The sequence below is a fragment of the Dama dama genome, chromosome 8 (genome assembly GCF_033118175.1).
Source record: "Dama dama isolate Ldn47 chromosome 8, ASM3311817v1, whole genome shotgun sequence".
Taxonomy (NCBI): Eukaryota; Metazoa; Chordata; class Mammalia; order Artiodactyla; family Cervidae; genus Dama; species Dama dama.
The window spans coordinates 28,620,658-28,642,366 of NC_083688.1; the positions used below are offsets into that span (position 1 = coordinate 28,620,658).

A 21,709-nucleotide genomic window follows, 5' to 3' on the forward strand; every position below is an offset into this window, starting at 1 on the left:
AGACCAAGAGGGCCTAGTGGGAGATGTGGAGAGGCCAGGACGTCCTGGACTGCAGCCGAGGAGAGAGTGCAGGCAGCCAGACAGACGGGACAAGAAATAGGCAAGGACTGAGAGAGTCCAGGGTGACCTGACTGGAAGTGAGGGGTCTGAAGTGACTTAGAGAAATGACAGGCGGCTAGGCCCCGGGGCCCAGGAAAATGCTTCCTGGAGCGGTCTGAGGCTTTTTCAGCTTGTCAAGGGGAAGGTGAGCTGGTAGCCTGAAGACAGTACAAGTGTGGGCCCCAGAGCTTCAAGGATGGCTCCTGGCAGCACCGCGTGCTTCCCACCCCCATGATGAAGCTATTCGTTCTAAACATGCTAAGACTACATTTCACATCTAAAACATAATGGGAACCACGTCACATGTTTCAAAAATTAAAAAAAAATATTAAAAGCGATTAATGAAAAGTCTTCTTCCCAACTGCCTCCCATCTGCCCAATTCCCATCTCCAAGTCCTCCACCCCCAGGTAAACATTTGTGCTGTTTATTTGTACCGCAACCAAGGATACCACTTTGGCAGCCCCGTCTGTCAGGCAAAATGTTGATTATGCTGACTGAGCCACACCAGGGAGAGCTTGGTGTGGAGGGCGGCATGTAAAAGAAAACGAGCCAGGCTGCAGGAAAGACAGAAGTTTGTTAACACTTGCTAGAATCTTGTCTCATGAATATGTAAGAGAGTGCTATCAGGGAGGGAGGGCATTCTCCCCAAACTGGGACGTGGTGCTTGTTATAGGCTGAATAATGTCTGTATCCCTGCAAAATTCTTTTTTTTTGGAAGAAAATCCAAAAATCACTGTAATGGTTATCACTTCCTATGACTACATTTTAGTAGAAGTAGAAAAAAATAACAAAAGGAGGTCCTAATAAACCAGGAGGTCCTCCCCAGACCCAGAATCTGTCAGGACCATCAAAATTCACGGGCTGGGGCTTCCTTGGTGGTTCAGTGGTAAAGAATCCACGTGCCAATGCAGGAGACGCGGGTTCCATCCCCAGTCTGACTGTCACAGCTATTGAGCCTGTGCTCTAGGGCTCGTGAACCTCAGTTACTGAAGACCGAGTGCCCTAGAGCTGGTGCCCTTTTCACAACATGAAAAGCCACCACAATAAAGAAGCCTGAGCACCTCAACGAAAAGTAGCCCCTGCTCACCGCAACTGGAGAAAGTCCATGCAGCAACAAAGACCCAGCACAACCAAACATAATTATTAAAAAAAAAATTCACTGGCTGAAGCCCTGACTTCCAATGTGGTGGTATTTTGGGGGTGGGAGGGTATCTTTGGGAGGGAGTTAGGTTTACATGAGGTCATGACGGTGAGGCCCTCCCCATGGTGGGATTAGCTTCCTCATAAGGACAGGGAAGCCTGGTGTGCTGCAGTCCATGGGGTCGCAAAGGGTCGGCCACGACTGAGCAACTGAACTGAACTGAAGAAGAGGAAGAAGCCAGAGCTCTTTCTCTCTTTGCATGAAAGGCAACGGTCTGAAAGCCAGAAAGACAGCTCTCACCGAGAATCCATGCAGCCGGCTCCGTGATCTCAGACTTCCAGTCTCCAAAACTGTGAGAAATAAATAATCTGTTGTTTAAACCACTGAATCCACAGTATTTTGTGATGGGAGCCTGAGCTAAGATAATTTTGGAGGACCAAAAAGTGAGCTGTAAGGAAGCTGGGAAAAGATTTCCAGTTCTCTGAAATATACCTTTTAATTGCCTTGCCAACATGTTGTGTTTAAAAGTGTGAATTCAGGATGGGGAGCACATGTAAATCCATGGCTGATTCAGGTCAATGTATGACAAAAACCACTATAATATTGTGAAGTAATTAGCCTCCAACTAATAAAAATAAATGGAAAAAAAATATAAAAGTGTGAATTCACACAGAGAGGCCAAGAACCGGTGGTGTGGAGGAAGGGTCTGTGGAGGAAGGGGGATGGCCACAGGGACAGGACTATTCATGAAGCCTGTGACAAGTTGAGTGTGATACGACCAAATGGGTGATAAATCTCAACTGCTCATCCGAAGCCGCGCTGCCCCTCTGGGAACTGCTAAACTCTCATCTGCACGCATGCCAAGTCGTGTCCGACTCTTTGTGACCTCATGGACTGTACCCGCCAAGCTCCTCTGTGCATGGGGATTCTCCAGGCAAGATTACTGGAGTAGGGTTGCCATGCCCTCCTTCAGGGAATCTTCTTGATCCAGCGATCGAACCCGCGTCTCTTCAGTCTCTCGCATTGGCAGACCGGGCTCTTTACCACTAGCGCCACTTGGGAAGCCCCAGAACTCTCATCTGGGAGGACGTTAAGGGGAGAATGAATGCATGTGAAAGGGCTTGCTCACCTTAATGGACGGTGTTACGGTCTAGACGTTGACTGCCTAACCCAACTTCCAGCGGGTAGAGTATTTTTACCGAGATTATTTTTCTGCCTGCCCCGCCCCTCTCCACCCCGCCTGCCCTCCCCCTCCCTGTATTTGGTTTGATTTGAAGGTAATGCTTCCCTCTGCTGGATTGACCTTGCAACTGCAGAGATCCTGGCCGCCAGGAGTAGATTCTTTTTTCCTCTCCTGCTAGAGCTCAGGGGCTGTCAGCATTGCTAGGGGTCTCATGATTTCCGAAGCCGTGGTGCGGTCAACTTTCCCTCCAATGTAATTTCCCAGAGGCCAGAGGCGAGTTAAACAGAAGACAAACCCTCTGTGGGTCTCCCAGTCTCTAGAAATATAATCCATCTTTCTTTCCTTTGCTTTGGTCAACAACTTTTTATGGCACCCTAAAGGCCAAGCTGTCTCCTAGGCTCTTGGGATACAGCGATCAAAATAGATAACGATCACTGCCCCTGTGAGGCTTATGTTCTAGAGAGGAGAGAGAGACGATAAGTAATAGTGTCTATAGTAAACAAGTGGATTGTATAGTATTATGTTAGGAAGTGATAAGTGCTGTGGGGAGAGAAAAATGTGTAAAGTAAAAAAGGGAACATTTTCATATTATTAGCCTGGCACTCACCATGTAGCCCCAGGCTTGTGATTATCTTTGGGGGAAAAAATCCAATAACAATAAATATCGCAATAAATAAATAAATATGTCATCCTCCCAAAAAAGTGGGGAAAGGGATAACCAGCAATGCTAAGGGAGATACAACTGTAAATAGGTGGACAGGGTGGGACCCAGTGAAACGGCAGCATCTGAGCAAATACTAAAGAGGTGAGGGGTTACCTGGGGGACCATCTACACAAGACCATTCCCAGAAGCCTGAACAGCAGAGGCGATGCCCCCAGACAGGAGCCGAGCCAAGAGGTCAGTGTGGTAGAGCAGAGCTCTAAGAGACAAAGGAGGATTCGATTAGAGGATGTTATGGGCTGAATTGTGTCCCTTCCCCCCCAGATTCATATGTTGAAGTCCATTACATCAAAACGGGACCTTATTTGGAAATAGAGTCCTTGCAGAGGTTATTAAGACGCGGTCATTAGAGGGAGCTCTAGTTTAACAAACTGGCGTCGTTATAAAAAGGGGAAATTTGGATGCAGACATATCAGGAGAACACCAATGTGAAGACGAAGGTAGAGACTGAAGTGGTGTTTCCACAACCAAGGAACGCCAACAGTTGTTAGCACACCACCGGAAGCTGGGGGAGAAGCTGGGCACAGATTCGCCCTCGTAGCCCTCGGAAGGAAGCAGCTCTGCTCACACCCTAATCTTGGCTTTCCAGCCTCCAGAACTGTGAGAAAATGCTTTTCTGTTGGTTAATCCCCCCAGTTTGTGGTCCAGGGGGAAAGGGGTGGAGGAGTGATGGAGAAGGCATTTTTTATTTAAAAAAATCTAGCCATATATATTTTTTAAAATTTTCTTGACTGTGTAGCATGTGGGATCTTAGTTTCCCAACCAGAGGTCGAACCTGCACCCCTTGTACTAAAAGTGGGAGTCTTATCCACTGGACAACCAGGGAAGCCCCTTGAGAACTTTTACTTTTATCAAATTCACTTTTTTTTTCATGATTAGGTGGGCTATATCCCCCCCATGCAAACATTACTCAGTGTTAGAAAGCCATGAATATAATTCTTATGCTAATATAGCTAAGAAGAAAAAAAAACATAATTATCTTCATAGGCCTTTGACAAAATTCAATACTTATTCTTGATTTAAAAAATAAAACTCAATAAAATAAAATAGGTAACAACTTTAAAAGCAAGTGTTAACTAAACTCCAGATTTTATCTGGATTTTTCCAGTTTTTCCACTTGTTCTCTTTCTGTACCAGGATCCAATGCAGGGTTCCCCAAGGCTTTCAGTTGGCATAACTCCCCAGTCTTCTTAGTCTGTGTTGGTTTTGCTCACTCTTTCCTCGCTTTTCATGACCCCGACAGTGTTGAGGAGTGCTGGCCAGGTGTTATGTAGAGTGGGCCCCAGGCTAGGCTTGTCTGATGTTTTCCTCATGACTAGTCAGGGTGATGGGTTTTCAGAGACACTACCCCAGAGGTGAGGTGCCCTTCTCTTCACATCATCCCGTGGGTTTGTGAAACCCACAAACATCCCTGGTAGCATCAGCCCTTTTCACTAGGTCAAGGTGGTGTTTGTCTGGTTTCCACACTGTGAAGTCACTTAAAATGCACCCAGGAAATGAAAGCAGTAAAATTCATCTTTTGGAAACTTTGGAGGGTAGTAAGAAGGCATGACACGATCTGACTTAAAACATAAACAGATCTCTCCGGCTGGTGTGATGAGAACATACAGTAGGAGAAACCTGGTAGACACAGGGAAGACTGGGAGGTTGCCTTAGTAATTCAGGTGAGAAGGATTGGTGGCAGGTGCCAGCGCAATAGCAGTAGGGGAGATGAGAAAGTACAAGTTGGAATTTCTTTTGGTAGAGTCAGTGGAATTTTCTGATAGATTGAATTTTGGGTGTAACAGATAAAGACGTGTCACTGAATTCTGGCCAGCTCAGTTGGAAGGATGGAGTTGCCATCTTGAGTGAGCTCAGGTAAAAAGTCCAGTCTGGCATTTATGTCCTCTCCATTCCTTCAATATTTCACCCACCCAGGAGATATTTATCTGGTGTCCAGGCTGGTTGCATAATTTGCAGGACCCAGTGCAAAATGAAAATGCAGAGTCCCTTGTTCAGAAAGCAGGAAAAAGCTTGTTTCTTTCTTTTATGGCCTTTCTCTTAAGGGTACAGAGTGGGGATTTCCTGGCCTTCCAGTGATTAGGTCTCTGAAATTCCACTGCAAGGGACCTGGATTTGATCCCTGGTTGGGGAACTAAGATACTACAAGCTGCATGGTGTGGCAAAAAAAAGTGTGTGGGGGAGACAGAGTGTTTTTTATTGTCTATCTAATGCTGCACTCCCTGAGGCTTGGGATATTTGGGGGTGGGGGAGTAGCAGGCTGAGCTCTCCCCTTCCAGGGAGGCAACAAGAGGTGGGACTACACTAGAGCTGAGCTCAAAGCCCTGTGTGTGTTCCATTGTCTCTTCAGACCTCACTTAAAAAACACCAATTCTAAAATAAATTTATAAGGAGTCTCATGGTACTGGGTGCAGAGCATTCCACCCTGAGCACAGTGCTCTTCCCAGCATGCGGCCCTGGACACTGCACAGTTACACGCCCACTCCCCGTGTGTCCTCTGCTAGTGTGTGTCACACACTTTGCTGGGCACTGAGGATGCAAAATAGAAAATCCTTTACAGAGGGGCAAAGAGGAAAGGAAGAGAGGCTTTGTTAATCATTACTCTGTATCAGAATCTCGCCTATTCACAGTTCAGTGGGAGAGACAGAGTTCTGAAAATGGAATCCAGTCTAAAAAGTACAACAGTCGAGAGCAGGATGGGTGGCACGGGGCCCCGAGGGGAAGGAGACTGTGGCAGATTGAAGGGTTGAGGAAAGGGGGAATCTCAGTGTCTTGGACATCTGCTCACCGACCTAGCTGGACAGGCTGATCTGAGAGAGGAGAGGGAAATGACCATCAGAGTGTTATTTATTTACTTTTGAGTGAAAATGGCTAAATGCATATTTTTTTTCTGACTGCAAAATTAGTGCTCATTTTAGCAGTTGGGCCACATCAAAGGATATAAGCAAGAAAGCAAATATCCATAATCCCACATCCAAAGATAACCACTGTTAACATTTCCCCTCTCTCTCCTCTCCTCCCTGTGCACATACATCCATAGATTTATTACAGAATCTTATCATCTGGTGCATTCTGCTTGTTGACGTTTCTTTCTACTCAGCGGTTCTATTATAGATACCTTGTCACAGCATTAATTGTAGCTATACCTTATGTTTAGTGGAAACAGTGTTCCATTTTACAGATCAACTATAATTTGTAAATTAAGTGTTTTGAAGGGCATTGAAATATTACCAAATTTTATTGCTATAAATGACTCTGAGACAAAGTTTATCCTCCCTCCCTTTCCCCTCTTCCTCCCTGTTCCTATTTCTTTCCTTCCTTCCTTCCCTCACGTTAAGTGGGCTCACAGGGTCAGAAGGTTTGCATTGTTTAGTGAGTCTGTTCACAATCACTGAACAGGATTGTGTACAGACAGTTACAAGTCACGAACATTTATCATCTGCCAGATACTATACTAAGCCCTACATTCATTAACTCAGCGATCCTCATATCAGCCCTATGAGTTAGCTCCCACTTTTAATCTCATTTTACAGAGGAGGAAACTGAGGGGCAGAGTGTGTATCTAAGCTTCCCAAGGCACAGAGCTGGCCAGGGACAGAGATGGGATTTGCACCAAGGTGGATTGGTTGGCGCTAGTGGTAAAGAACCTGCTTGCCAACACAAGGGATGTGAGAGACGTGAGTTCGATCCCTGTGTCGGCAAGATCCCCGGAGGAGGAAATGGCAACCTACTCCAGTATTCTTGCTTGGAGAATCCCCATGGACAGAGGAGCCTAGAGGGCTACAGTTCATGGGGTAGCAAAATCAGACATGACTGAGGTGACTTAACATGCAAGTACACACAGCTTGGTTCTCGAGCCCATGATCTTACCCCAGTTCATCCTCACACAGCTGCATGAGGCAAGTAGCCCCACTTTGATGGATAAGGATATTTTGATATAGGTTAAAAGCAGTGTCCTGTACAATGTCACGAACCTCTGTCCACAGTTCATCAGGCTCTCTGTCTATCAGATCTAGTCCCTTAAATCTATTTCTCACTTCCACTGTATAATCATAAGGGATTTGATTTATGTCATACCCGAATGGTCTAGTGGTTTTCCCTACTTTCTTCAATTTAGGTCTGCCAGAGAATAGCAAGGAGAGATAAGAAAGCCTTTCTCAGTGATCAGTGCAAAGAAATAGAGGAAAACAACAGAATGGGAAAAACTAGAGATCTCTTCAAGAAAATTAGAGATATCAAGGGAACATTTCATGCAAAGATGGGCTCAATAAAGGACAGAAATGGTATGGACCTAACAGAAGCAGAAGATATTAAGAAGAGGTGGCAAGAATACACAGAACTGTACAAAAAAGATCTTCATGACTCAGATAATCATGATGGTGTGATCACTCACCTAGAGCCAGACATCCTGGACTGTGAAGTCAAGTGGGCCTTAGGAAACATCACTATGAACAAAGCTAGTGGAGGTGATGGAATTCCAGTTGAGCTATTTCAAATCCTGAAAGATGATGCTGTGAAAGTGCTGCACTCAATATGCCAGGGAATTTGGGAAACTCAGCAGTGGCCACAGGACTGGAAAAGGTCAGTTTTCATTCCAATCCCAAAGAAAGACAATGCCAAAGAATGCTCAAACTACCGCACAATTGCACTCATCTCATATGCTAGTGAAGTAATGCTCAAAATCCTCCAAGCCAGGCTTCAACAATACATGAACCGTGAGCTTCCAGATGTTCAAGTTGGTTTTAAAAAAGGCAGAGGAACCAGAGATCAAATTGCCAATATCCGCTGGATCATCACAAAAGCAAGAGAGTTCCAGAAAAACCTCTATTTCTGCTTTATTGACTATGCCAAAGCCTTTGATTGTGTGGGTCACAATAAACTGTAGAAAATTCTGAAAGAGATGGGAATACCAGACCATCTGATCTGCCTCTTGAGAAATCTGTATGCAGGTCAGGAAGCAACAGTTAGAACTGAACATGGAACAACAGACTGGTTCCAAATAGGAAAAGGAGTACGTCAAGACTGTATATTGTCATCCTGCTTATTTAACTTATATGCAGAGTACATCATGAGAAACGCTGGGCTGGATGAAGCACAAGCTGGAATCCAGATGGCCGGGAGAGATATCAATAACCTCAGATATGCAGATGACAACACCCTTATGGCAGAAAGTAAAGAAGAACTAAAGAGCCTCTTGATGAAAGTGAAAGAGGAGAGTGAAAAAGTTGGCTTAAAGCTCAACATTCAGAAAACTAAGATCATGGCATCTGGTCCCATCACTTCATGGCAAATAGATGGGGAAACAGTGGAAACAGTGTCAGACTTTATTTTTCTGGGCTCCAAAATCACTGCGGATGGTGACTGCAGCCATGAAATTAAAAGACACTTGCTCCTTGGAAGGAAAGTTATGACCAACCTAGACAGCACATTAAAAAGCAGAGACATTACTTTGCGAACAAAGGTCCGTCTGGTCAAGGCTATGGTTTTTCCAGTGGTCATGTATGGATGTGAGAGTTGGACTATAAAGAAAGCTGAGTGCTGAAGAATTGATGCTTTTGAGCTATGGTGTTGGAGAAGACTCTTGAGAGTCCCTTGGACTGCAAGATGGACAGCAACCAGTCCATCCTAAAGGAGATCAGTCCTGAGTGTTCATTGATGTTGAAGCTGCAACTCCAGTACTTTGGCCACCTGATGCAAAGAACTGACTCATTGGAAAAGACCCTGATGCTGGGAAAGATTGAAGGTGGGAGGAGAAGGGGACGACAGGTGGTTGGATGGCATCACCGACTCAATGGACGTGAGTTTGGTTAAACTCCAGGAGTTGGTGATAGACAGGGAGGCCTGGCGTGCTGCAGTCCATGGGCTCGCAAAGAGTCGGACATGACTGAGTGACTGAACTGAACTGTACTGAAGAAACGTGTCCAAGGTTCTAAACTGTTAAAGGAAAGCCAATATTTGAATCATGGTCTATCTGATGGGCATGGCAACTCAGTCCAGTATTCTTGCCTGGAGAATCCCCATGGACAGAGGAGCCTGGTGGGCTACAGCCCATGGGGTCACACAGAGTCAGATGCGACTGAGCAACTTATCACACACACATGCTGTCTATATCCAAAGCAGCGGTTTCTGGGTTCCTCGTGAGGATTTCTGAGTTCATTCAGGAGAGTGTCCTCAGTAGGAATCTCATCTGCTTGCTCTCCAAGTTTCCTCTCCAACTTCCACCAGAGGCTGATAATAACCAGGGCTGGGAGGTCCAACCATAGCTGCATCCCTGGGTTACACCCCTGTCACATCCTGCCGTTACCTGTTTGCATGTGAGACACATTCTCTCCCTTCTCCTTTCATCCTGGATCACTGTTGGTTTCCAGAACTGTCTTGGTCAGGCCCAGTTTTGGTTGTGTGTACAGACAACTCCTGGAGAAGGGAATGGCAACCCACTCCAGTATTCTTGCCTGGGAAATCCCATGGACAGAAGAACCTGGCAGGTACAGTCTATGGGTTTACAAAGAGTCGGACACGACTTAGTTACTAAACCACCACCACCAGACCACTCCACTTGAACTGGTCTTCAACAATAAAAACAATTTACTGGCTCACATAACTGAAAAATACACAGAGAAGATGAACTCTGGGCATAGTATGTTCAGGACCCTGGATCTATTTCTTTGCAATTCTCTCGGTTCTGTCTCCTCCAAGTGTTAGTTTTTGTCTTTGGACTGGTTTGCCATATATGGTAGCAAAATGGCTTGCAGCAGCCACAAAGCTACATACTTGCTTTTCCACAGTCATTAAACAACCACCCTGAGCCTGGCTCTGAGTGGGATCGTCTTAGGTCACATACTTACCCTTGAACCTGTCACGATGGCAACAGGGACCATCTTCAGGGAGAGGGTTGAACCCTCTCCCTCCACCTCCCTTGCCTCTACTTTGGTCCCCAGGTCTGAGTGGATTCTTCTGCAGGGCTGTGCAGAGATGTTAAGGCCGGTATCAAAGCTGACAGGGGGACAAAATAGATATCCTTATAGCCATATTGTGTCGTCCACATGGTCCTGCATAGAAGCTGCCGCTTCTAGAACAGAATGGCAAGAATAGGCCTTGGCATCTTGCCAAGGACTGGCATTTGGGCTGCACATGTCACAGCAGTCTTTGTGGCACTGGATGTTCTACACAGAATGGAAACATGCTCTCCCATTAGGAACATCATAGAGCCATTTAAGGTGGAGCCGTGATAAATGCAAAGTGACGTACAGAAGATACGTACTGTGGGCGAACTTGCTGGAACCTTTTCAAGTGGGTAGAATTTTATTCCAAGCTCATCTGTGTGTGCCTTTTCCCCTCCTTCAGTGAAATGCCCTTTCCTACCATGAAGGGAAAGTCCTTTTCAACTCTTTTCCCCATATTGTTTTTCCACTGGAGACCTAAGCTACCACTGTTGCCACCCCCATGCTCATCCCAAGGGGCTGATTCTTTTTTGTTCCTTGGGTTTGAGGGAGGACTCTTCCCTAGTACTCCAGTGATTAGTTGAAACATACTGGAATCCCGAACCAACTTGAGTGAGGGCCTGGGAAAGCAGAAGGGAATTATTCACAAAGAGGAGCTTAAAGCCAAGGATTAGATGAGACTTTTCTTGGTCTTTCTCTGTGGGTCTCTTCCTTGCAGACTTCCTCGCTCAGTGACTGCTGCCCCCTTGTGGCGAATATTCTGTTTGCCCTGGAGTACATACTGACTTGCGCAGTCCAGACCCCAGTCTGTTTTCTCCCTTGTTCCCTATTTTCTGCCCCAGGAGCTACCTTTTCCCTAGATGATTAATAGGAGACATGTCTGCTCTCTCCAGGGACTACCCTCTCTTCAAGTCCTTTCTAGTCTAGGCATCAGGTCGCAATTGGTCAACACCTGTAAAAGCAAGGCATGGGTAGCCCCAGGGCATTTGTCTCCTTACACTTCCTGCTATTACTTACAAAGGATAAGAGAACCGAGGAGGAGAGCATGACTTAGTTTAAGAAATATGCTTGCCAGGGGCAGAATTGTAGGCACCAGTGCCATGCTACATTCGGCATGCATGGTAGAGGCAGAACACAGATTAGCACCAGCTCTAAACAGTAGCAGATAGTTTGGAAAGGACAGACAGTCCAGCTCGGCTATATGGAAGTGCAGCTTTCAGGCACAGCTTACATAGACTCTGTTCCTTAAAGTGATAGACACCCTGAATCGCAGGAACGGGATGGGGGAGGATCCACGACACATCAATCCAAGGAGATATGACTAATGTTGTTTACCCTATAACCATTAAGTGAGCACTTACTCTGTATCCTGGCAGAGGCTCTGAAGGTGAATTGGAGTGGTGTCTAGCAGCCCACGGTCTAGTGGGGCAGACTGACTTGTAAATGCATCATTACAGGACAATAGGGTTCCTGTTATAAGGAAGAAGTGATTGAAGTACCAGCTTTACCAGAGGTAAAGCTAAGGGACAGACATTAGCTGTTGGGAGCAGCTGAGGCAGGTTCCCAGAGATGCCATCTGTCAAGACTGAGAGCTGGGAGAATGACATTACCACCACTCCTCCATTCACCACCAGCGGCCCCAGCTCTGCTGGTCTCCCTGTGGCCCAGCCAGACTCCAGGAGTGGCCCCCAGAATCAGGGCCATTCTAATCAACCAGTTCTTCGTTGGTGGTGGAGGAGGATTAGTTCTTCCTCTGAAGCTCCATCAACATCTCCATCCCAAAGAAGTCTAGAGTTTAAGTAAACACTGTGTGTTTGCTGTCCAAACACAACTCAGTCTTCTACCTCCTTCCCACTGGGTTGTCCTCTGGCCGTCAACCCCACCCCGCTGGTGGAGGGTTCCTACAAGGCCCTCCTACTGTGGACTGCTAGAGTCTGTACTATATAAAGTCAAATTCTTTCCCCTTTATTCAGGTCAGGCAAGTTGGAAGCTTTCAAATGGAAATAAAAGCAAGAAAAGGAAGAGAATGACAATAGCCATCCACAGAATGGAGATTGCAGATAATGGATCCTTAACTCCATCTTCATCCCGGGTTCCCCTGCTTGGACACAGGGACCCTGGGAGTCTCTGATACCCTGTGACCCCCTGACTTAACCTGTTCTCCAAATATAGACATGGGCAAGGCCCAGGGAGGAGCTGTGCTGTGACGAGGCTTCCCTATTCTTTATTCATCAAGTTTCCTCTCAGTGTTAAGGCACTCTGGTCTCTGAGTTCCAGGCTCTTACGGCTGGACATACATGGTTGGTGACTCAGGTAGGAAGCCACCTCTGATTGCCAGGACTTTTTCTGGGGCAGGGTGACTTAGTTTGACTGTATTTCAGAAAATGCATCTGGTTGTCTGGGATCTGTGATTTGTACTCCATTGACTCCCTGCCTCCTTCCTCATGACCGTGTATTCAGTTCTGTTTTTATACATGGCTACAGATGGTGACCAGGGGGCCACAGTCTTCTCACCTTCACCTTTCATACCTCTCCTCTCCTTTTAAAAATATTTATTTATTAAAAAAAATCTTTTTTTGGCTGCGCTGGTCTTTGTTGCTGCACGGGGCCTTTCTCTAGTTGCAGAGAGTGGGGGCTACTCTCTAGTTGAGGTGCACGGGCTCTAGGCACATATAGGCTTCAGCAGTTGTGGAACAGGGGCTTAGTAGTTGCAGCTTGCAGACTCTAGAGCATGAGCTCAGTAGTAGTTGTGGCTCATGGGCCTAACTGCTCCATGGTATGTGGGATCTTCCCAGAGCAGCGATCAAGCCTGTGTCTCCTATATTGGCAGACAGATTCTTAACCACTGTGCCACCAGGGAAGTTCCACGTCTCTCCTTTTTTAGGGAAGAGGATGGCTTTCTCTGATCTGACGTGTATTGCTTTGCCCTGAGTCTTAGTCTTTTGTGAAAATGCAGTCCTGTCAGAGAGATTAAAATGTGTGGGTTTGAATGAACTCATAGAACCTCAGATTTGGAAGCATCTCAGGGGTTATTTATTCTGTCTCCCTCAATTTGGATGAGGAAATGGAAATCTGGAGAGGTAAAAGGACTCACTCAAGGTCACATAGCTTATTAATGACAGAATCAGGAGAGAATGAGCACTGGATACCAGATATCCTTATTTCCAGTCTTGGTAACCGTTTGTAGGTTTTCAGATTGTTCTCTGAAGAGCCCTGGAGGTTTTGCGGGAACCTCTTCTGTAGTGACTACTTAGATGGAGAGAGGGGCACACCCACCCTCCTCAGCAGAAGAGGTTTTTATCTGTTTCACGCCTGTTTCTTCTGGTAAGATTTTGCTTCAATAAATGTTTAACAACCTTAAAAGTTATTTGAAAAGTGCTGAATGATTCTGTGGATATTTAAGTGGTGACCACAATGGGGGTTTCTCTTAAATGCTTACCCTTTCTTTAGACAGAGGACCCAAACATTTATTGCTCCTTTAGAGAAAAGGCTTAAAATACACTTTTTTTTTTTCGGCCATGCTGCATGGCATGTGTTATCTCCGTTCCCCAACCAAGGACTGAACCTATGCCCCCTGCAGTGGAAGCGGGAGTCTTAACCACTGGACCATCAGAGAAGTCCCTTGACATACACTTTAATGCAATTTATTACTATTATTTTCTTCCCTCAGTGGATTTTAAGAAGGTTAAATAAGAATCGGTAAGGGAATTCCCTAGTAGTCCAGTGGTTAGGATTCAGCACTTTGACTGCTGGGGCCTTGCAGGCTGCATAACACAGCAAAAAACAAACAAACAAACAAACAAACAAAACACCAGGAAGACCATGGAGGGGAAATAGTGTAGGAAGGGGCATCTGAGAGCAGGTTTTGTCTTTGCCACCCCATGGACAGTAGGCCACCAGGCTCCATGGAATTCTCCAGGCAAGAATACTGGAGTGGGTTGTCATTTCCTTCTCCAGGGCATCTTCCCAGTCCAGGGATCAGACCCACGTCTGCTGCATCAGTAGGCGGTTTCTTTACCACTGAGCCACCTGGGAAACCCTAGAGCAGGTTTGCCTTCTTCCATTTTGCCTGATGCTGGCTCTTCCCTGAATGTGTAGAACAACTTAGTCCTCCCATCTGAATGCCTAGACATGGCTGAGGATGGAGAAAGTCAAAGAGAGCACAGAGGCAGTATTATAGGTAGAGCTGATGCCACCGTGGGGCCAACCAACAGCAGATGCTTTTCCCTGTGTGTGTGTTCATCTTATCCCACATTTAGGCCTCGGGGTTCTGGAAAGCTGACAACACGATGAAGCTGATCCTTAAAGCAGCCCGTGACAGAGATGAAGGAAGGGATCTTCAGTTACCAAGCTAGCAGATAAGCAGAAGATAACCTAGTAACGGTTATCACATCCTTGATGAGAGTGACTTGGATCTGAGTTACTAAATCACCTTTCTTTCCTTCTAGTCTTTCAACCAGATCACACCATGACAATCATCCTGAACGATTTCTATAATAGCAGTTATTTGTGGGAGGGGTTTGAGGATGAGTTTGGAAATTACACCGGCACACCACCCACAGAAGATGATGATTATATCTGTGATGTAAGCACTGAGACACTCAACAAGCATGCTGTGGTCGTCATCTATGCCCTGGTCTTCCTGCTAAGCCTCCTGGGAAACTCCCTGGTGATGCTGGTCATCTTATACAGCCGGGTCGGTCGCTCTGTCACTGATGTCTACCTGCTGAACCTGGCCATGGCTGACCTGCTCTTCGCCATGACCTTGCCTATCTGGGCCGCCTCCAAGGCAAAGGGCTGGATCTTCGGCACACCCCTGTGCAAGGTGGTCTCACTCCTGAAGGAAGTCAACTTCTACAGTGGTATTCTACTGCTGGCCTGCATCAGCATGGACCGCTACCTGGCTATTGTCCATGCCACACGCACGCTGACCCAGAAGCGCCACTGGGTCAAGTTCATATGTTTAGGCATCTGGGTCCTGTCCGTGATCCTGGCCCTGCCCATCTCCATCTTCCGTGAGGCCTATCAACCACCCTCCTCCAACCTAGTCTGCTATGAGGACCTGGGTGCCAATACAACGAAATGGCGGATGATAATGCGTGTCCTGCCCCAAACCTTTGGCTTCCTCCTGCCCCTGCTGGTCATGCTGTTCTGCTATGGACTCACCCTGCGCACGCTGTTTTCAGCCCAAATGGGGCAGAAGCACCGGGCCATGCGGGTCATCTTTGCGGTCGTGCTCGTCTTCCTGCTCTGCTGGCTGCCCTACAACCTGGTCCTGGTTGTAGACACCCTCATGAGGGCCCAGGTGATCCCCGAGACCTGTCAGCGCCGCAAAGACATTGGCCGGGCCCTGGACGCCACCGAGATCCTGGGCTTCCTGCACAGCTGCCTCAACCCTCTCATCTACGTCTTCATTGGCCAGAAGTTTCGCCACGGACTCCTCAAGATCATGGCCATCCATGGCCTGATCAGCAAGGAGTTCTTGGCCAAGGACAGCAGGCCTTCCTTTGTTGGCTCTTCTTCAGGGAACACGTCTACTACCCTCTGAGACCCCTCAGCAGGCTCCTCGCTTCCCCTCAGCATCATCCCAAGCCCCATGTCCTCTGGCCAGGCACAGTCCCGTGTCAGGGCAGCTCCCCACTGTGGCTGCAGGAAGTTGCTGAGGCCACGTCCCTCTTAGGCCCCCATCACATGGATTAGACAGCCTGTCCTGGGCCCCGCCTCTTGCTGTAATTGCCATGTCAACTGATAGAGCTTGGTGCATCCTACCACTGAGCCCACAGTGCTCTATCTTCTGGCAGACATCCTTTGAAGATATTCTTTTCAGTGATTACAAAAAGTTCCCATTAATGAGAACCATTAATGTAAAACATCGTTGGTTACTTGCCTAGCTCTCCCTTTCCTTGTCGGCCAGCAAAGTCTCCTTCCCTTGAGAGAGGCTGAAAATGACAGACACTGTCTTTCCAAGATTCCCTTAAGACAGGAGTGGCCATATCATCTTGTTCTGATTTGTAAAACTTAAAAACAATGATGTGCTGGTAAATCACTCTCCTGGTTGGGGGGTGGGGGGAGGGAAGTTCTGATTTGTAGCATTTGCTATGTTCTATGGTATAAATAAATGCTACCATCATGGCCAATTTCAAGGATGGTGGTGTTTAACAACAAGCTCACAAAATCTAAAAAATGTGATAATGTGCTTTCACAAGCTTGTGCAAACTGGCTTCAGCACACTGTTGCTCAAGAGGAAGTCTAATGGGGCCAGGGGACTCCTGGGAAATATTCTTAGTTTAAAACACACACACACACACACACACACATCCTTGGTTCTTGACTTTGACTATGGTTACAGGATATGATGTGTGGAGCTGAAGCAGCCACTTTGTGACAATGAGGGGAAAAGCCTTAGGCTGATGGAGCCAAGGGATAACAAGGACCTGAGAATAAAAGGTCCAGAATAAACCTAAGCATAAATGGTCAAATGAGTTTCAACAAGGGTGTCAAGACTATTTAAGGGGGAAAGGATAGTCTTTCAACCAATTGTGCTGGGAAAATTAGATATCCACATACAAAAGAATGAATCTGGGCCCCTACCTTACATCACATACAAAAATTAATTTAGGATGGATCAAATACCTACAATTAGAGCTAAAACTATAAAACACTCCTAGGGAAAAAACTTAAGGAAAATGCATAACTTGGTCTGAGGTTGGGTATGGAGTGAGGCTCAGAGATGGGATTTAGATCAAGGTTGAGATTGGGATCAGGGGTTGAGGTTGGAGTCAGAGATGAAGTGTAGGGAAACCAGGGATGGGATTGTAGTTCGTGATATGATCAGAGAAGAATGAGTGTCAGAAATAGGGAGAGATCCACAAATAGACTGAGGCTGGGGATAGGGTGAGATTCAGGGAGGTTGGAGATGGGGTTGGGACCAGGTATGGAGTAAGTGTTGGGAATGGGATGAATGTGGGGGTGTGGGAGGGGTGTTAGAGTGAATGTCAAGGATGAGTTAGTGGCTACAATAGTGGCCACTAGGATTTAATCTAGTTAGAGACTGCTACAAAAGGCATCACCAGTAAGGTCACCATCTTCTCTGGAGTGTTGCCTATGATGCTCTCTCAGGGGCCAAGATGGAGACACCTTGGCCTGTCCAGCTTGAGACTCCAAAAGTAGGTTGGTGAGGAAGGAGTTAGGGGCTCAGGCCCTAAGAAATACCTCTGATTCAGGGGAGAGGATAGAAGAATGTAGAAAGAATCTAGGGAGGAAAGCAGGAAATGGGCCTGGAAACCTCCCTTTCTTCTCCCTCCCTCCTCTAGTCCTCTCTCCACCTCACCTACTGTGTAACTCAATGTTCACCTTCCTTCATCCTCTGCTGCCCTAAAGACAACTCCGTCAGAGGCTTCAGTAAGTAAATAAGGAAACATATTGGGTCTGGGGAAATATACAGATGACTAATACACGTTTGAAAAAATGCTTGCTCTCACTAGTAACCTGCAAAGTGGAAAGCAAAGAGCAAAAATAATTTGGAAGATGTTGGTACTTAAGTAACACAATGTATGAAAATATCAGAAACTGGTGTTCTAATAATTGGATAATGTAAGGATTAGCTATCTGGTCAAGGTTAGGGAAATGGAGAAGGAAATGGCAACCCACTCCAGTATTCTTGCCTGGAAAATCCCATGGATGGAAGAGCCTGGTAGGCTGCAATCCATGGGGTTGCAAAGAGTCAGACATGACTGAGCAACTTCACTTTCACTTTCAAGGTTAGGGAGACGTTTACCTTGGGGAGGAGCTCAGTATCCAGAATGGAGCTGGCATCCAGGATGGGTTGCATCTTAAGATCAAGGGAAGCAGGAAGTGGTCAGGGATGGGAGAGAGTCAGGGATGGAATTGACATTAGCGATGGGGCAAACACCAAGGATTAGACGGGGGATAGAGATTGGTATGTGAATGTATATTTTGCGCAATGCTTGCTGATGTTTAAAACTTTAAAATTATTTTTAATTTTTTTGGCTGCACTGTGTGACATGCAGGACCTTAGTTCCCTGACCAGGAATAGAACCCACTGTCCCTGTAGTAGTGGAAGGACGAAGTCTTACTGGACTTCCAGGGAAGTCCCAACACTTGCTGATTTTAAATTTTGAATATTTGTTCTGTGGGTTTAGTTAAAAGTTTTCAGCCTTCAAATTACAATGTTGAATAATACTATTTCCCCCTACATTTCTGACCAACCACAGCCTCCTCAACAGCCCTTGTTTCCCTATCTAGTAGCCCATTCATAGTGATTCTAGCAAAAATATTAATTGATAATCTGTATTTTATTCCATAGGGGTTTAAGATCGCTTCTTTTCCAGCAATTTGTGTTTTATAGGATCTTTCAGAGGCTGAGAAGTCTTATGGATGAAGATGAAATTAAATGACCAAATCCTCTTTGGTCTAAAGGTCTTCCCAGACATGACCACTAATCAAGAAGTCATAAAGAGTACTGGTGTAATTTGGAGACATTGAAAGTTTGGTTCCAGACCACCACAATAAAGCAAATACAGAAATAAAGTGGGTCATCTGCTTTTTTTTTTTTTTGGTTTTCCCGTGCGTATAAAAGTTGTTTATACTGTAGTGTATCAGGTGTGCAATAGCATTATGTCTAAAAAGTGTACATACCTTAATTAAAAATACTTTATCACAAAACAATGCTAACCATCATCTGAGCCTTCAGTGAGTCATAATCTTTTTGCAACGGTAACATTGAAGATCACTACTGAGCAAATACTGTTGGAAAAATGGCACCAATAGACTTGCTCCAGGTAAGGGTTGCCACCAACCTTCAATTTGTAAAAAAAAAAACCCACAGTATCTGCAAAGGACAACAAAGTGAAGTGCGATGAACTGAGAAGATATGCCTGTACAGCTGTTGTTTCCATGCAGAGACTGGAGGGGCCAAAGATCTCTGGGTTTGACCCAGAAACCTGCAAGTGGCTAATATCTGGGCTGGTTTTTCCATCCTGGTATTTTATGTATTTATTTTTGGCTGCACTGGGTCTTCATTGCTTTGCATGAGTTTTCATTGCAGCGAGTGGGGGCTCCTCTTTGTTGTGGCACGTGGGCTTCTCATTGTGGTGGCTTCTCTTGTGGAGCTCGGGCTCTAGGCCATGCAGGCTTCAGTAGTTGTGTTACATGGGCTTCAGTAGTTGTTGCTCTGAGGCATGTGGAATCTTCCAGGGCCAGGATTGGAACCTGTGCCCCCTGCATTGTCAGTCTGATTCTTATCCACTGAATCACCAGGGAAATTCTGGTTTTTGTTTTTAAACTCAAGATTCTTCCAACCTTGAGAGTAGAAATGAATTGGAAAATTAAAAAAAAAAAGCAGAATATGTTAACGCAAACTTTCTAAAATTAGTTTTTTTTTAATCAAAATATTTCACTGACATTGTTTATAAAAGTGAAATAGCTTTACAAAGCTTATAATGAAAACCAATAGCAGCCCTCCTGTCCCACTTCCCCACGTCAAAGTCTGTGACTTTTAACTCACATAGCTGTTTCATTCAGTAGTGGTCTGTTGTTGTTGTTTAGTCATGATGTCTTGTCCAACTATTTTGTGACCCCATGGACTGTAGCCTGCCAGGCTTCTCTGTCCATGGGATTTCCCAGGCAAGAATACTGGAGTGGGTTGCCATTTCCTTCTCCAGGGGATCTTCCTGGGCCAGGAATCAAACCCATGTCTCCTGCAATGCAGGCATATTCTTTACTACTCAGCCACCAGGGAATCCTCAACAGTGGTCTACATATTTCTAAATATTATGCTTATTCTGCTAGCTCGTGAAAGTTTTTTTCTGAGTTTTGGATATCATCTATTGACTTTCTATCTTGGCTTCTGAAGATTTAACACTCTTTCACATTTTCTCTTGCTTTTATTCCTGTCCCAGAAAATACAAATATTGCCTCTTCTGTTCTTCCAGGACATAGATCTGTACTTTTTGGTTAAATCAGCATTCAGTGTTTCAGTTAAAATGACTATATAAAAAATAATTCACGGTTGGGTACAATGTTTATACTTCCTTTTTTGGTACAAGTTTTCTTTTTTTTTTTTTTCACAAAACCACTCAAGCATTTAATTAAATAACTAAGTAGGCACAGTTTTCTCCTATCATTCTGTTACCAGTTTCACTTCCTTTGGCTGTTTTTTATCATGTCCTGATTTTCAAGGAAAACACAGAATATTGATAAGCAAAGTCCATATTCTTTGACCATTTTGTTTTTTGACTTTTCTTCTTAACTCACTAACTTTGTGAGCTCAGTATATTCTTCCTTTGCACCACGACCAGGACCCAGTATATGAAGCCTAATGAAATGGCATATTTAACAGAACACATATCCCTGATGAAGGTCCGTGTGGTGAGCGACTAGAAGGTGCAGTCCCAACGGACCAGAGGCAACTGACTTCCTTTAGCTTACAGCAGCAAAGCTGATGTTAAACTGCAAAGAAAGGGCTGATTTTAAAAATCTTCGTAAGTGACCAAAATAAAAATCTTTAAGTTAAAGAAAACTAATGCTTTGAGGTAGATGATGCTGTGGTCAGATAACAAAGTCATAAAGATATAAAAATAAAACTGAGGGAAAAAAGCACTGATTTCAAATTATCTTCTTTTATGTTTGGATGCAAACACTTCCAGTTCAAAGTTTAAGCACAAAATCCAGGTATGCCATGTGGTGGACTTGCTTCTTCAACAGGAGATGAACTTGGCGCCCAATGGAAGGAATCGGCTCTCATGAACAGCAAACCACAAAATGATTGTCCCCGTGAAGAAGCCGGTGACTCTGCGTTAGACTTTTCCAGCTTGCCTCATTCCCCAAGTTCAGGTTTTAGAATCTAAAAGTCTTCTTCAGCATTTAACTAGTTCTTTGCTGGTGGAAGGGGCTGGGACTGTCTCTCCACACGTGAACTGATCCTTGTCATAAATCGCTTTTATAATGAGAGAGCAGCTAGGGCACGTTGCCACGTCTTCCCCGTTCTCCAAATCTTCCTTGGTGATGCAGAAGTTATCCCCACACGGGCAGGGGTAGAAGTAGGTCTCCGAGTCCTCGTTGTATTGGAAGTCCTCGATCTCCACGTCGTCGTGAAATACCGCCATCGTCACTGGGACCGGCACAGGTCCGTCACTTTCGCCGTCCGACCCAGGCCGGGGCCCTGGGCCAACTTCGCTTGCGGCCGCCCAGACGGGCGTCTTTACAGAGAACCGGCGCGCGGAGGCCCGCTTCCGGCCTCCAAGTTTTCTTTTCTTTAGAATTAATGACAGAATTTTTCCATGTACTTTTCATTACATCACTCTCAAATGTCTCCCTCAATACACTCACATTAATCAGATAATAAACATAATAAATTTGAGATAATCCATAATTATTTTTTCTTTTTTGGAGACCCCTTCTCTGGAGCCCTTTATACCCCTGTTCCAATCTGGATAGGTTATTCTTCATGCCTGGTTCTTTTTTCTAAATAGCTTTAATTACCAGATAAATTTTAGAATCTGATTGCTAATTTCAATAAAATGTCCTGCTGGGATTTTTATCTGAATTACATTGAATTTATAGATCAATTTGGAAAATGTTGACATCTCAATAACATTGAGTC

The 21,709-nt window shown here is 45.4% G+C and overlaps 2 protein-coding genes across 3 annotated transcripts; one reads left to right on the top strand and one right to left on the bottom strand.

Annotated features, from left to right (window-relative positions):
* The first annotated feature begins 3,590 nt into the window (after window positions 1–3,590).
* Window positions 3,591–16,223, top strand: LOC133060884 (C-X-C chemokine receptor type 2-like). Of its 2 annotated transcripts, none has more exons than XM_061148772.1 (2): window positions 3,591–3,745; window positions 14,535–16,223. In XM_061148772.1, exon 2 carries the CDS (start codon window positions 14,555–14,557, stop codon window positions 15,632–15,634), a length of 1,080 nt encoding a protein of 359 aa, XP_061004755.1. In that variant the 5' UTR covers window positions 3,591–3,745; window positions 14,535–14,554; the 3' UTR covers window positions 15,635–16,223. The 2 variants fall into 2 exon arrangements, with proteins under 2 accessions (XP_061004755.1, XP_061004754.1); XM_061148771.1 differs by lacking the exon at window positions 3,591–3,745 and adding an exon at window positions 12,328–12,399.
* Window positions 16,224–20,248: 4,025 nt separating this feature from the next.
* Window positions 20,249–21,328, bottom strand: LOC133060436 (diphthamide biosynthesis protein 3-like). The gene has a single exon (XM_061147918.1). It carries the CDS (start codon window positions 21,210–21,212, stop codon window positions 20,964–20,966), a length of 249 nt encoding a protein of 82 aa, XP_061003901.1. The 5' UTR covers window positions 21,213–21,328; the 3' UTR covers window positions 20,249–20,963.
* Window positions 21,329–21,709: the final 381 nt, after the last annotated feature.

Excerpts from the sequence above, each read along its gene's own strand:
- LOC133060436 (XM_061147918.1), bottom strand. The coding sequence starts at position 21,212 with ATGGCGGTATTTCACGACGACGTGGAGATCGAGGACTTCCAATACAAC.